The sequence below is a fragment of the Oryzias melastigma genome, linkage group LG4 (genome assembly GCF_002922805.2).
Source record: "Oryzias melastigma strain HK-1 linkage group LG4, ASM292280v2, whole genome shotgun sequence".
Taxonomy (NCBI): Eukaryota; Metazoa; Chordata; class Actinopteri; order Beloniformes; family Adrianichthyidae; genus Oryzias; species Oryzias melastigma.
The window spans coordinates 5113734-5130079 of NC_050515.1; the positions used below are offsets into that span (position 1 = coordinate 5113734).

General features: G+C 40.6%; 2 protein-coding genes across 3 annotated transcripts; one reads left to right on the forward strand and one right to left on the reverse strand.

Annotated features, from left to right (window-relative positions):
• The first annotated feature begins 3819 nt into the window (after positions 1-3819).
• On the forward strand, positions 3820-11183 carry trmt13 (tRNA methyltransferase 13 homolog). Its single transcript, XM_024258923.2, has 11 exons — positions 3820-4039; positions 4503-4552; positions 4677-4743; positions 5229-5288; positions 5354-5423; positions 5601-5707; positions 6971-7156; positions 7438-7510; positions 7592-7666; positions 10411-10792; positions 10875-11183. The coding sequence occupies exons 1-11, from the start codon at positions 3863-3865 to the stop codon at positions 11062-11064; spliced, it is 1437 nt and encodes a 478-aa protein (XP_024114691.1). The 5' UTR covers positions 3820-3862; the 3' UTR covers positions 11065-11183.
• An 87-nt stretch (positions 11184-11270) lies between these two features.
• lrrc39 (leucine rich repeat containing 39) lies at positions 11271-15949 on the reverse strand. Of its 2 annotated transcripts, none has more exons than XR_002917448.2 (9): positions 14134-15949; positions 13739-14017; positions 13000-13108; positions 12768-12924; positions 12537-12673; positions 12108-12253; positions 11879-12031; positions 11515-11785; positions 11271-11402 (listed from the first exon to the last, which is right to left on the reverse strand). XR_002917448.2 is itself a non-coding variant. In XM_024258924.2 (9 exons), the coding sequence occupies exons 2-9, from the start codon at positions 13855-13857 to the stop codon at positions 11383-11385; spliced, it is 1023 nt and encodes a 340-aa protein (XP_024114692.1). In that variant the 5' UTR covers positions 13858-14017; positions 14134-15949; the 3' UTR covers positions 11274-11382. The 2 variants fall into 2 exon arrangements, 1 of the variants encoding a protein (XP_024114692.1); XM_024258924.2 differs by having other exon boundaries at positions 11274-11402; positions 11604-11785.
• Positions 15950-16346: the final 397 nt, after the last annotated feature.

Genomic DNA, 16346 nt, shown 5'->3' on the forward strand with positions numbered 1-16346 from the left:
CAGACTATAGTGGAGTTGCTGGTTTCCAGCTGCACTCCATGGACAGGTTGATGTTATCTGATTTTAATGGGAAGATCACATGAAATGATGAGTTACCAGTAGAGTATTTGAGAAATATCCACACAGAAAAAGAAGAAATGACATGAGCAAATTATAAAACTGTCTCCAGTAAACCCAAATGCTGTCGTTGACTCACACGGTTCATTAGTGTGAACAGCTTCTGCTCGGCAAAATAACATGTTCACATTCTTCAATGCATCTGTTAAAGTTTTTATTATAAAGCAGCATTTCAATTTATTTTTATTTCCCAAAAGTCTCTCAAGTTCTTTTGTAATGGAATGCACAAATTTTAGAGTTGAACGAATTTGTGTAATCCATATGTAGAAATATTTCTGAAACACAGCATATATGTGTATTTGTGGTTTACATCAAGTATTTTGTTTAGAATAACTCACACCAGCAGTTCTGTGTCTTATTTTTAAGTTTAGAAGTCATATCTGTAATTTAATTACTTACAAGTAAATTAGGATTTATTTGTAACTTTTGGGACCGCCACATAAAACCACTGAATTCTGCCCCCTTGTGGTTCAAATGAGAACAACATTTTAGCACTAGTTTAAAAAGAAAAATCAGGAAACCTAAGAATCTTCACGTGTTTTTTTTCTTATGATAAATAACTGGGTTCAAATTATTTTGATCGTGATCTAAAGGTCAAACTCACTTTTAGATACCTCCTGATCCAGAGAGTTTCAGGCTTTTATTCTGAAGCTCCAATAGGCTCCAGCCACCAGTAGCAGAGGAAGATCCCTGTTTGCCAATGCTTTACTTTTTTAAAATAAAGTTATTTAATACTTAAATCGTTTAGTTTTTGATCAAACTGATGAGTTATATATATTCTAAATTTATGGTTTGTAAGAGGTAGGGTTTTTGTTGCTTGTTGTTTTTGATAAATCTAGGGTGTGCTTTGTTCAGTCATCATCATCATGGGGTTTATAAGCCACAGCCATAGACTGTATATAAAATAATTTTATATTTTTACAGTCTATGGCCACAGCAGAAAAACCTGGAAGCAGATGAAAAGAGTGACCATTTTAAATCCCCACAATCCTTTGCAGACATAAAAATGAAGGATATCTTGTGATTTGTGATTATATCAGAAAAAAAGACATATGAACATTTATTTGTTAAGAAAGATACATTGAATATTAACAAACATTAAAAACAACAACAAAAAGTAGATGAGAATTAAAATCATGATTACAGAGCAAATTTGAGTAGATCACAACATATTGAAAATGGGTGAAAGTTTGATGTATCAACAGTTATTTAGATATATTTCATAAGTTTTTATGGCTTTAAATTCCTGAAAGGTTCACAATAATTGTGAACTTTCTGGCTCAAGTTGCCAGAAAGAAAGATAAACAAAACCAAAACTTTGTGTGCTTTTTTTTTGTACCTTTTTGAGGTTTTTTTCACTTTTTAATGTGGTCCTTGCAGTCATGCAAAAATAAAGGAGAGAGAGAGGAAGAAAGAAGGAAGAAAGAAAAAAAATAAAAATGAACCTGCCGCCCCGAGTTACTGGGACTGCAAGGTTCTTCAGTATTGGATCAAGCCTGGAGGTTGTGGGGGAGTGTGGTGCCGGGGGCTGTGACAATTGGATGGGGGGTAGTGCGTCGACCGCGCCGAGTCAACCTTTCGCACGTATGTCTGTGATGTCACTGTATGTGTGTGACGTCAGCAATGTCCCGCCAGGCTTGATCTAACAGTACGATTGTCGCTGCCTGCTATTTATACCCCACCAATCATCACACCTGCCAAAGTCATGGTTTTAACTCCGATGTTTCTTTTTTTGGCAAATTCGAATTGTACGCTATATGGTTGTTACCTGTAAATAAATATGAAGAAAAAAATATATAATTTTAAATGTTTTTTCCTTTACAAAGATACATTTTTTTGAGCCGCAGTGCATGCTGGGAAACGTGACGCTTAAGGCAACCAAGTCTCCTACAAAAACGTTCAGTACCCACCATAGACTGTAAAAATTAATGGACAAAGCAAGCACTGAGGTCCCCCATTGGAAATGCATTACTTCCTCTCCTCGCGAAAGTAGGCCGCCGCTTTCACCGTCAATTCCTGAAATGGATACCGCCATTTGCAAACAATCTTCAGCGATTGGTCTGAGTCATAGCTGAGTCATGGAATCTACAGGAAGTACTGTCCCCAATCAGGAGTGAGATTATTGCAACCGTCTGCCTCTTTCCACGCCTTTACCATGAGACCGGCCGCGGATGTAAACACAATCCATGAACGAATGATACACGGATTAAACACCTTCAATACAGCGGCTCGGGAGAATGGCTTTTTAGGTTTCGTTTTGATCACGTGGTCAGAAATCCTCCGGCTCTTTCCTAAATGACGTTGTTCCCGGTTAAGGTTAGGATTACGGTTATGGTTAGGATTAGAAAAGCAAATTGTTCGTTTGCGGGGCTGTCTGTGATGCTCAGGCCTCCACCAGGGGACGTGTCAAACGTGGAAAACACATTTAACACGTTTAGGACCGCGCGTATTATATGCACGCAAAAACCGGTTTTGGCGTATATTATACGAGACTGGGCTGATTGTACAAGTCACTCTTGAAGCCTTTGAGGAAGAACCATTCCAACGTTTGATTCTGTCAGCGGTCCTTTTGGATTTACTTACATTTATTCCTTTTTGTCGAGATAAAAGGAGCATTTGGGTGACGCCGCTGCAGACCGGCGCGTGTCTCCCTCGCGCGCGCCGCAACTCGTCTCTTTACATGCGGCCACGTTAGTCTGATCAGATGCACTTGAGAAGTGCTTTCAGCGGTATTTAAAATAAATAACCATCCTAACAAGTGAACAGCTGGATCTTCTGTCTGTTTGAAAATACCATCAGGTCCTTTAATGTTTCTCTGGCGCTCGGACGGCTGCGTCTAATTCAGGCTGAGGCTCTAAAGTTCGGCGAAAATAAATCTTTGGTTGGTGATTTTATGCGCATATATGCAACTTAGATTACATAAGCTACAATCAAAACAGTGAAATAAAGAAAAACAAACATTAAACAAACAATAAAGTCCAAATCACATAACCTCCGAGTGAAATCTATTTCTCCAGAGTAAATCCTCATCTAAAACTGCTGCATCGGTACATTCCATTGAGGAAAACAACAGTAGAACAATGACTGGTAGGTACATTGTTGAATTGTAAAGGTGTTAAAAGGTCTTTTGACGGAGCCATTGATGAAGTCTGCTCCCATTGGCTACCCGTCATCTGTCAATCAAACCCCCCAGACGGTCGACGTCAGACCCACAAACGCTTATTGAGCCATCTGATTGGTCAATTTATAACTCTAATAACTTGTGATAATGGAAAAAAATCTTTAAAAAAAAATTAGGATTAGAAAAAAGAAGTTAAGCAGAAAGCAGCAGAGGAAGAATGATTATTCTGACATATAAAATGACTGAGAAATAACTGTCTGTTTCTCAATGTAAGTCAATGGGACTTTGGCCTTTTTGCAACCCAGTGGTACTTCCTATATGGAACACGGAAGTAGGGGGGCTTGCTTCGTCCAGTTATTTTATATACAGTCTATGGTACCCACAGAGAAAAACATAGCAGTTTCACAAAAACGGGTCTAAATTGTGGAATTGCTACGTCTCATTCAGTAGGTGTGTTTGAGAGCCCGCGGCGCTGCGCAGATCGCCTGGATTGCGGTGCATGTTGGTTAGTTTCTTGCACTGACGTCAAATGTGCGGCGTCACGAAGTATCGCGAGAAAGGGGCGGGTTCAAGGCGCCTTCCTAAAAGCCAGCGCAGCCAGAAAATAGGTACTGCGCTGGCTGTATGCCGCCGCGCCGCATCTTTCCCCATGCACGTGAACGCGGTGTCGGCGGCGCGCTCCTGTCCATCATGGCGGCCCCGCTTCCCGACAGATGTTCCTTCTTCGTTGAGAGGAAGAAACGTTTCTGTAAGATGATGGTGAGGAAGGGGCAGCGCTTCTGCGGGGAACACGCGAACGCGGTGAGTTCACGCACAGACACGAGGTTAAAAGCTGGGTTTAAGGCACGTGGGTGAGGCGCACAATCACGTGATTTTAATTCAATTTTTAGCCTCACCACCAGGTAACCATACCCCGCAGCCATAACCCACAGCTGCCACGTCGTTGCGTCATTACTTTTACGGTCAAACTTTAGGGACGGCGTTAGGGTGCAGTACCAGAGTCTGGAGTGTTAGACAAGGGAGGAATCCCTGAGCTCCGATTGGTGTTTGCTGAGGAGCAGGTTCTGACGTTTTGGTGTTCAAACTTTGGAACGTAACTGAAGCTCTTGAATCAGCATCTACCAAGTTACTGAGGGTCAGGGTTAAGGCAGATAGTCGATGTATTCCCATCTGCTGCTAAGTTCCAACCACACAAGTTTTTACCATCTCCTCAACACTGAGGACAAACAATCTGTAATGTTATAAATCTGTAATCTGTTTTCAGGCAGAGGGAGGGAGCATCAGGAGGATCGTCTGTCCTCTGGATCCCAAACAGTGAGTGTTTATGCATTATTTATCTATCAAACTGTAGATCTGTTACTTGGTGCGAGGGGGAAGATGGTATCCATTGAATTCAGCACCAAAAGTGTCTAAATTCCTATCATTTTTTTTTCTTCAGCACTGTGGCCGAGGACAAATTGGAGAAACACCTGAAGAAATGCAACTCCAGACAGAAACCAAAACCTGTAGGTCCACACATGCATTTATCAATTCATTTTTCTATTTATTATCTATCTATTCATTCACCCATCCTCCCACCTGTCCATCATCTATCCAGATCTTCATCTATTAATCAATTAAATAATCCACCCACTTAGTCATCTATCTATTTATCGATCTGTTACTCATCCGTCTATCCATTCTTTTCATCCATTCCCAGATGCATCCATTTACTCATGTATAAATTCATCCATCTATCCATATATATGTGTCTATATATATATATATATTCATTCATTCGGTCATGTTCTTTAATAAATGTTTTTAAGAATAATCAGAAGTATATTTGTTGAGAATGGACCGGTAACGGATATTCTTCGGCTGCAGATGTGGGGGGATCTCAATATTCTCGGATGCCTCCGGTCCCTAACCCTCACAAATTAGGGGGGATTAATATATCAATTCATCAGCCCACATTTATCATTTGTCTGACAGTCTGACCCTCTTTCAGGTTTATCATGTGGAGAACATCAATGCAGGTCCAGAAGATGGAGATGAAGCGCTTCCTGATGTAAGAGCTCACCTGGAGCGTGGTCATCGTTATGATGATGATGGTAATGATGGGTGTGTGTGCAGGTGAGTCTGTCAGAGCGGAGCTGGTCAGAGTTGGAGCTTCTTCTGGAGAAACTAAAGAAGGCCTCAGAAGGTGAGTCTTCTTTCCTTCAAACAGCAGCCGCCCAGATGTCAGCTGATGACTTCAGGTTTCAAACACAATTTCAAAGTTTTGTAGATGTTCCTCTTAAATAGAAACACAAATTCAATCAACCAGACTGAGCGACATCTGCAGTGTACCTCCATTATTCTCATGGTTTTTGTTGTTCAGGACTACAGTGTGAGGTGGAGGACAACTTCCTAGATCATCCCGCCCTCCAGGAAGAACTTGTTAACCCAAAGAATGGGGACTCTGCCCACAAACACCTGAAGCAGCAGGTATGAGTCAAACCTAGAAACACCTGACCACCTTAGCCAATCAGAATCCAGTTCGACCTCCTGACAAAATAAAAACTTGACTTTACTAGCATTTAGAGCATGGGTGTCAAAATCCAACGTGTTTTCCAATCAACCTGCTTTTGAAGCTCTTTATTGACAAATCACTCCTAATCTAGATAATCAGCAGCAGATAAGGCAGGGTCTGTGAAAAATCAGCTGGAGGCCGGCCCTCGAGGACTGAAGTTTGACTCCCAGGATTTAGAGCAGGGGTGTCCAAATCCCCTATGTCAGGGTGTCAAACTCAATCGCACAGGGGGCCAAAATCCAAAACACAGGATAAACATTTATTGAACACCCTAAAACTGAATTTTTAAAACTTTAAAACCATAACTTCTTAACATAATCATGAACTAGATATATATCATTACCTGTGATAGTGCTAGTGTGAATGCTGTAAGCTGAATTTGCCCACTGAAGATGCTGAAATTGATAGTTAAAAACATTGAAGCAAATAGCTAAAAACGCTGAAACTGATAGCCAGCTAAATTATTCGCTAACTGTCAAATTAGCCTAAAAAACAAACAAAAAAAATCTTAGGTTAGCCTAAACAGCTAGCATGTAGCTGAAAAAAATAGCTAAACTTTAAAATAGCCTAAAAAATGAAAAAAGGGCTAAATTAGCTAAAACAGTTAGCATGTAAATATTAACCTAACTCTAAAACAGCCTAAAAAACTTAAAAAGAAAGCTTAAATTAGCCAAAACAGCCAGGATGTAGCTGGAATATTAGTTAAATCCCAAAATACCCTAAAAATGCCAAAATAGTACAATAAGCTAGAAGAAGGCCAATTTTTAAAATGTTAAAACTGTAACTATTTAACATAAACATGAATAATAAAAAGGCAGGAATATTATTCCAAAATATTTCAACTTAAATCTTAAATAACTTTGAATATTTTACTCTCCATAAAATATATATGTATATATGTATATTCTGTCAAAATTATACACGTTAGAAACGAGCGCAAGATAACATCGGACCATTAATAACAATAAAATAAAATGATCTGGAGGGCCGGATCCGGCCCCCGGGCCTTGACTTTGACACATGTGCCCTATATAAATGTCCCATCATGCTGAACCTCGTACACGGGGGCACACCTCTGTGATGCTGTAATTGGGGTTGAGGGAGAGATGTTGCGAGGTTTGTATCAAGAGTTCTCACAGGCTTCACAAAGCCCCGTCTCACCCTGCAGATGTCTTCAGGCCTCTATCTTAGGTCACCTGGACGAGCTGGGCCTCCTCAGAAGAGGGCGGTGCTTTGTGGAGTTTGGTGCCGGTCGGGGGAAACTTTCTCATTGGATCCACGAAGCGCTGAAGAACAACGGGGATCTGAAGAACAGTGAGGATCTACAGCTGCTGCTGGTGGAGCGCAGCAGCATCCGATTCAAGGTACAGAACGACCTCTGACCTTCAGAGTTTCTCAGAACCAGAAGCCACTGGTATCTCCTTAAGACTGTTGTGGTAGGCTTCATTAAACTCAGCTGACGATCGGATTCCAAAGAAAAATCAGAATCCTAAAAAATTCTTCCTTTTCTTCAGTTTTCTTCTGTAACATTGTAAAATTGTCAAAGACGATGAACAAAGGATCATTTGATCTTAGTTTCATTTTGTTTCGTTCTTCTCATTTACAAATATATATCACTTGCAGAATCAGTCCAATTTGTTTTCAGGTGGATGGGAAACACCAGGATGCAGGAGTTCAGTTTGAAAGGCTGCAGGTGGACATCCAGCACCTGGACCTGAGTAAGAACCGGGCCTGTGGACGTGCTGCTTTCAGTTAACTCTGTCCAGAGGGGTTAAAGATCTGCGCTGACTCTTTTACAGGTAAAGTTCCTCTGCTGCAAGATAAGAAGTTTCCTCTGGTTGGAGTGGGGAAGCATTTGTGCGGCGCAGCTACAGGTGAGCTGGTCAGAGCTCTAAATGGCTGACAAACAGTGATTACGTTATCGGAAATCATGTAGTTTTTAGAGTCGGATGTTGAGTTTCGATCAGGGATTGGATATTTAATTAATTGTCATGATTATGATCAACGCTATTTATTTCAAGCTAATTATTACAGATGAATACTCTACTAGCAGTCTGTTTATTATAAACGGATCACAGCATTTTATTGTCATAAAGTGCAGCAGAATACGGTACCAGTTTGAGCATGAGTTGTAATTATTCATTCAGACCTCCTGACTCAATAACTTAAAAAAAACTTTTAAAACTGACTGTAAGTAGCCTATCTCTATTTGTTTATCTTTAATGTAAACTAGGGCTGTCAAGATTAGTTGACTGACTACTAAAATAGTCGACGACTATTTTAGTAGTCGAGTAGTCGTTGGAGTGTTGTAAAGTTGAAAGTTATAATGGCATTACTCTAGCTTTTTGGGCCATTTTGGAGTTTAGGTAACATTATAGCTACATGTTGGCTGTTTTAGCTAATTTAGGCTTTTTTTCTTTCCTTTTTTTGTTTTTTAGGCTGTTTTGGAGTTTGGCTAATATTTGCTAATAATTAGATAATATTAGTCGTTTTGGCTAATTTGGTCTTTTTTCCGTTTTTAGGCTACTTTGAAGTTTAGCTATTTTTTAGGCTACATGCTAGCTTTTTTGTCTAACCTACTTTTTTTTCATTTTTTTTAGGCTAATTTGTCATTTAGCTAATATTTTAGCTAGTTATAAACTTTCGTGTTTTTAGCTATTAATTTCAGCATCTTCAGCGTCCAAATTCAGCTTACAGCATTTACACTAGTATTATCGCAGGTCATTTTATATATCTAGTCTTTAGTTAGTTTAAAGCTAATGATGGTTAATTGTGTGCATTACATCCAGTTTGCCCATGACCCGAATTAAAATACTCGTTTGTGGCAGCACTAATGTAAACAACAACCTACTTAGTCATTTCAAAAGAAAAAAGATGTTTCTTTTGAATGAGAATGGTGCTCTCCGTTCTGCAGAGACAACAGGCTGTTAAAGGGCCATCTACAAATACAAGTTCTGGAAAAAAGTTATTAAAAAATAAATAATCCATTATCTCTCAAAAACAACTGATAAATGGTTACACTGATAGGGCTAGTCATGAAAACTCAGCGTCCTCATGCTGCATCAACGATTTTAAAAGAAAGTTATCAATATTTTTTAGAATTTTTCATGGAGATATGAATCAAATCTGATCAAAAATGTTCAATAGTTCAGAAAATACTAAAACTACAGTCACCAAACTTCCTCACATGACTAATTATGATCTCGTTTATAATAGTTAATAGTTAACTATTTATTTTAGTTGATAGTTTCACTATTTTTACTTGTTTAAGCTACTTCACAGAAGCGCTCTTTTTATTAAGATAAAAGAAGGGCTGGCTGTGTTCATTAAATGTTTTCATTTTTAAAGAGTCGGCTCGAGACTCGGTATCGGCACATACTCAGAATGACTGAATTGGATCAGGGCCAAAAAACTGATCGGGACGTCCCCATATTCACCAGTTATTCAGCTAATCTTCACCAGCCAACAACTTAAAAGGAAAACTTGAGAGAGGTGATAACTTTTTTTGGTCTTTTTGCAGAATTATAACCTTCAACACTTAGAACCATTCGGGTCGATTTCTCAACAACCAAAACCCAGTAAGAGCCACAAAGTCTTCACCCAACCTTTAGAAAAATAAGATACTGATTTATGTTTTTTCTACTGACACGATACATTTAAATAAACTATTGTGGGTTTTTTGGGGATAAATAAAACATAAACATGAAGAGAAAATAGCTTTTTAAAGAAATATGAAATAGTTTATAACTTTTGACAGAGATTTGCAAGACTTCCTTTCAAAATAAAAGACATCCTATAACATAGGATCATGTCAATGCAGCAAATGCAGTAGGAAGTGTTTTGTTATCATCAATGATAACAAAAAAACTTTTTATTTAACTGTTTCTGGTGCATTTAAGCCAAAAATTCATAAATTAAACTAAGTCAGAGCTAATGAAGTGACCTCTACTATATGTTAAAACTACAAGGAACACTTTAAATCCTTGAATTTGTTCAAAAAAAAGAAAATCTGCTTTATAATCCAGTGGATTATAACTTAATGTAGCTTTAATTCTGGTTTGTTTCTAAATTGATTTTCTGTGATAAATAAAGCTCAAAATGAAGTCAAAACGTCTCAGCATGATGTTGATAAACTACAAAGGATTGATGGAGAATTACAGCTACTGTTGTTGGGATCCTCTGTGAATGATTTCTGCTGTCCTTCAACTGTTTATGAAGGATTTGAATAAAGTTTAGGTTAATTTACTTTTTTAACTTAAGTACTTACTTTTTAAATAAAAAAAAATTCATTTGAACCAAAGAGCCACAATGGAGGGTAAAAGAGCCACAGGTGGCTCCGGAGCCGCAGGTTGCAGGCCCCTGTTATAGGGAATAAAGAATCTTAAGGAGCTCATTTTTCAGCGAACAGCTCATAACGACTCCCAACAGTTACATGAAATGTTAACATGATGATGTAACCCTCACCTGAACTTGTGGTGTTTGGCAAATGTTTAGTAAAGTTACCAATCATATATAAAACACAAATCTAACTTGAGTGCATGAACTAAACCTTAAGCTGCTCAGAATCCCAGAGGTCAAAGTAAAGAGAGGTTCTGACCCGGTTTGGTTCTGTTCACAGACTTGGCTCTGAGATGCTTGTTGGAAACATCCACATTAAGAGATCCGGAGAGCGAGCCGCCCCTAAAACGCCTCAAGCCATCAGAACCAGGAGCAGAAGTGGCACCAGCTGATTGTTCCGGCGCCGGTGTGGGTCCTGTGCTCGGCCTGGCGGTGGCGTTGTGCTGCCACCATCGCTGTGAGTGGCGGCACTTCGTGGGACAGCAGTTCTTTTTGCAAAGAGGACTTGGAGCCGCAGAGTTCTCTGCCATCTGCCGCATGTCTAGCTGGGCCACATGTGGACTTAGAGCAGCCAATCAGGATTCCTCATCACAGCATTCGACCAATCAGGGAAGAGAGGAGGAGGAGCACGAACCCATAGACGAAACGGACAATGTGAACAAGTAAATACTGCTAACCCCAACCCACATGAAAAGAATTTAATGTGTGCAGTGAGTATCAGTTTGTTGGTCCGTTTGCTTGCAGGTTCTTGTCTGCGGCGGAGCGAGAGAAGATCGGACATCTTTGCAAACGTCTGATCGACAGAGGCAGATGTGACTTCCTGAAAAGCCGAGGTTTCAGCAGCAGACTGACCTGTTACACAGATCGACAGGTGACGCTGGAGAACGTTTTACTTACCGCCGTCCCGTCACCCTGTTCCACGTCCTCCAGCTGATGTTCCGTCAAAGGAAACTTTTGATTTTCTGTTCTGAGGTTTAATGAAAGGGACTGACCCAGAGATTTGATTTTTCATGAAGGTGACAAAAGTTTGTATTAAAGCTTTATACTTTCTCATTTGTGCAAGTTCAATCTTCAGACATGTGAAAGGTCCAAACCAGTTTGTTCTGGTTCTGAAGAGCTGCGGCCTCAACAAAGTGTGAAGCTAAAGTGTTGTCTCCAGCGGGTTTGTGCTCTTCTAGAGTAAAAGTTGTTTTCTGGAGCAGCTTTTAGACTCCAACTGCAAAAAGAACTGACGCCTCAAGGGTTCTGTACTTCATGAGTCTTCATCTGTCTCTGAAATATTTAAGCAAAAGAAAATGATTCAGGTCAGCTTTTTCTCTCAGAAGAGCAAACCAGGTTAGCTTCCAAGTCAGTAAAGATGTCAGTGATCCAATTAGGAGCTCACGCTTCAACCCGTGTTAGTGTCCACAGCCTCGTTAGGGTCCGGTCCAGTGTTAGTCTTCCACCCTCTGCTGTTGCGGCGTTGATACTAACGGTTGACTCGGTGCATGTTGAGCGCAGCGAAAGCTCTCTTTCTGGATTCCTGGATGTACATTTGCATGAACTCTCGTCCAAACATCTCCCTGTCGTCTTCACCCTCGTCATCCTCTGTCGTTCTCTCTATTGGAGGAAGAGTCACGTCCAGAATCAGGGGATTGTCCCGGAAATTAACAAACCTGAGGATGGAGGGAGATAGAGTTCTGAGCTGAGGATGATGGACGGACCAGAGACACGGACTGACAGGCTCACCTGAGCGTGGACAGACTGACCTGAGGTTGGACATGCCCTCCATCAGGGGTGGGATGTCTCTCAGTCTGTTGCTGCTCAGCACCAGTGTGTCCAGACTTGCCATCCGGCTGATGTTGTCCGGAAGTCTCTCAAGTTCATTCCTCTGCAGCCACAGCGTGTGCAGCTTCTCCATTCTGTGGACAACCACGTCTCACTGTTCATTGGCTGATGTGCAAAGGGGAGGAGCTCAGTTGGTGGTTCACTGCCTACCTGTGTATGTCCTCAGGTAAGTGCTGCAGGCAGTTCCCCCCAATGTCAAGCCACACAAGTGCCGGCAGTGCAACTATACAGTCGGGTAGGACGCTGAAGCAGTTCAGGGACAGATCCAGGTGCTGCAGCCGAGTCAGGTTCCTAAACTGGAGTCGGAGATCAGAGCTCGGATCAGCCAGAATCAACCTGGATTCAGATTCAGGTTTGATTCCCAGTGTTTCCTACTTTGTGTTCATATGTGGAGAAAAAAACAGGTTTTGTTTAACAAGACATTATGGTGGAGCAATATCTTGGACATTAGTGAGTGACTTCCCTGATCTTCAGATCACGTTCATATTCCTGTAATTTGATCTTCATGAAGTTAGACCTGAATCTGGGTTTGATTTTCAGTGCAGTAGTTTTTTGGTTGTCTTCTGTCTTGACTTCTACCTGGTCTGGAAGCTCACTAAGGTCCCAGTTCATAGACAGTTCTAGTCTCTCCAGACTCTCACATCCACCCAGCTCTTCAGGAACACGCTGGATTCTGTTGTAGCTCAGCAGCAGTTCTTTCAGTCGAGTCAGCTCACCTGAGACCAGAACCAGAACACGTCTGAACACAGTCGGTCTTTCATTCTGTTCCAGGTCTACAATTCTGCACGTTAGGGAACATGCTGAACGTACCGATTTGTTTTGGGATCTCAGTGATGGAATTACGGGACAAATCCAGGACTAGAAGGTTCTGGAAGTTGGGAATAAAATGAGGAATCTTCTGCAGTCCAGTTCGGTGGATCTGCCACTCCTGGACCTGACTGAGCTGGACCAGACAGCCTGGCAAAGCCTGTGAACAGGAACAACATCCGAGTTCTGGTTCCTATTTCCAACCTAGATCAGGCAGACGAGGCGGGTTGGTTACCTTCCACTCCTCCTGCTCAATTCGAAGAATCAGTCGTCCATCTTCAGTCTGCAGTTTCTGCTTTAATCGAGCCAGAATGGCCCGATCCTCCCAGGCCCCAACACTGAGTCTGACCCAGAACAAAGATCAGACCCAGAACCCAGGATCAGAGCCAGTATTTGGGTGTTCATGAAAAACCTTAATTATTTAGTCCGGTGCCCCTCAGAATGACCAAGAAAAATCAGAAATCATGAGCATGGTTTGATCTCTGAATGGTAGACGTTACTATCAGGGGCGGAGCCAGAACATTTTATATGGGAGGGTGAGAGGGGGGGCAAATGAGGAAAGTAGAGGGGAAAGCCCTTTACAAATGAAAGGATCAAAAATGCATATTTCTAACAGTTTTAGTGTTGTTTTTATTTTGTTTAAAATATTACCTTAATTATTTTTGCTATGCTTAAAGAAGCTTGTATTGATGATTTCTTAATCTTTGATAATAATGATACTGGGGGGCAAGCGTGGGGCAAGGATCTTTGCATAGCGCCGCCTCTGGCTGATATTTAACTTATTTGTGTTGAATCAGAAGTCAAATTTGTGAATATTTTTGGTAATTCTGAGAGTCCCTTATACCAGACGGGTCTCGACTTCCAGACTCAGACCTGGTTCTGATTTTATAAACAGGTAAGTAACAGTTTTTTCTCTCCTGCCACTCATCATCTGTTACTGCTGTTTTAGCCTCTACCAGGATGAGGATCCTTACCTTCCTGGAGCTCCACCCCTGGCTGTTCTCTTCTGCTCCTCCTCCTTGCTTTTCTTGATCCGGGTCTCCCACAGAGCTTTGATGGAGCTCACAGAGCCATACGCCACCACGCCCACCATAACAGCCACTTCCTGTCTTGACACTACAGCGCTCACGGTTTCGATAACCTCTGACCTGTGAGCTGCAGCTCCGCCTCTCTGACCATCCTTCCTGGCGCTATTGATTATGGGTTGGTTAAAGTGGCTTCAGCCAGTGAACCTGTGAGGGTCGCCATTATTCCTTCAGAGAAAACAAGCACAACAGTAGATAAACTGGGATGAAGATAGCAGAGAAGTCCAGTCTGTGCCGACCTCCATCAACCTAAACCCGAGCAGGACATCCCCTGAAGCTCTCACCTTGTGGCTGCCCAGCTGTCCTCCATGTTGCTGAAATCTGACCTCAGAGCTGGTGGATAATTTTAGACCTGGATCACATGACCTGCTGCTGCCACAGCTGACTGGTGCCAGTGTCGAAAAAAGGCGTGAGGACGGTAACTTCAGTCATGTGATTCGGGGTAGAATACCAAAAAATGAATTGTACAAAAAGATTTTTAACCTTTATTTTATGCAAACAAACACATTTGAGTAATCCAGGATCCTGTGAAGCCAATCGGGGTGTAAAGATTTAAAACCTAAATAAAACAACTTCAAAAATTCAAACTGAAATATAGGTGTTACCCTAAAAAATGTGTTTCTGCAATTCTAATACAAACATAATTATATTCAGCTTCACATTTTCTGTTTTTGCAAAACTAAAAACTTTAGTTTCAAAACTTTTTTCAGTTTCAGCTTTTCCTGGCAATTTGTGATCCCTTTTACTTGCTGCCATAGTACAGACATTTCCTAAGTAATTTTCCCAATCAGTGAACGCACCAGGACTGAGGTTACCAACATCACTGATATTGATTGATCCTTTGTGTTAGCCCCGCCCCCACACACCAGAACGTTGCCAAAAGTTTCCAACTTGAAAATTTCAGATTTTAAGCTTAAAAAAAAGTTTTGAAGCTGAATTTCTCTGTTTTAAAACTAAAAAACAATAGATATTAATCAGAATATAATGAAGTTTTTGTTAGAACTGCAGAACGTTTCAGACATTTTTTAAGCGTAACATTAATAAATGTACGAAAGATTGTAGAATATTCTTAAAAAAACAAAAACAATATTTCTTACTAATAATATAAAAATCTCATTTACTATCACTCAGATTGTGAATAATATATCAACTAAAAAATATATATTTTTTCCACTTTCTTAAAGAGATATGTCCTGATAATTAGGAATAACTAAATACCAGAGAGTTGATTAGGGACAGACTGTGGAGAGACCAGATCAACTCATTCTGCTCTGGGCGTTGAAAAAGACCTGGTGCTGCCTTCCATCACTGTGATTGTGGACCAGAACTTAGTTCCATGCTCTTCACCAAGTTCTAAACAACTATGGACCTACCCATCCACCCAATTACTGCTTCATCATCACTGCCTTTAAACCAGCTGACAACTTTTACTAAAACAATAATCCAAATATTTATTCTAAACACCTGACACTTCACTATAAGTGGATGGCCTTTACAGACAGAGCAGTCAACTCACAGTTCACTATTTTAATGGAAACAAGTTATGTGAAAACTTTGTTCTCCACAATAAAACCCAAAAGTTGCTTTATAAATGCATTTTATTACATTTATTGAAACACAAATAAACAAAAACTAATACCCATAGAAACATATTCCTGTGCAGATGGTTCTTGTCAGTGACTGAGGAGAACTGGACTTTCTATTTCAAGGGTTGTAGAATTAAAGGTGTAATCTTCCTTCTATTACTCAGACGTTAGTATTTCATAAACCAGATCAAATAAAAATTACTTTATGAAAAAACAACAATACAAACAAACAAGTCAGCTCCACTGGGGCAGCAGTGAGGTTGTAATAGACAGCATTTTGTTTGTTTCAGGTCCAGTGACTGAGCTGGTGCACAAGAGCGAGATTTTACCATAACTTAAAGTCTGGCAGAACCAGGGAGGTTTGTGTCTGTAACGGTTCACAGTTCAGATCCATAAGTTCATGGTCCGGAACTCTAAGTTTCTGTGTCTGGGCTTTTTTGGTTCATGGTTCATGTCAGAGGTTCAGATTTCAGAGGAGAACATCAGGGTCAAAATCCTCAACAACTCGTCAAAAAGTCATCAATTATTATCAATAAAATGGTATATTCCTACAATCAATAAATCCTTAAGTGAAATAGCCCTAAAGAAAATCAATTTCATCGAGTTGATCAATTTTGGTGTAGTGATCATTAAAAACTAAATTTCTGGTCCAGGTCATGGTTTACAGGAACAGGATTTTTATAGGAATCTAACTGTAACAGATCTTCAGAAAAGAAAAACAAAAGACAGTCGTAATGAACAACAGCTGCACGAGTTCTGAAGAAGGCTTAGCAGTGGTTCTGTCCAGATCGGGCTAGTCTGTGGTGTCAGCTGACTTAGACTGACTGGGTCAGAGGAATTCTTCTGTGGAGCAGGTTCTGGTCTGAAGGCTGTAGAGGTTCTGGAGCGGCAGGCTTCTTTTTTGTGTAAGA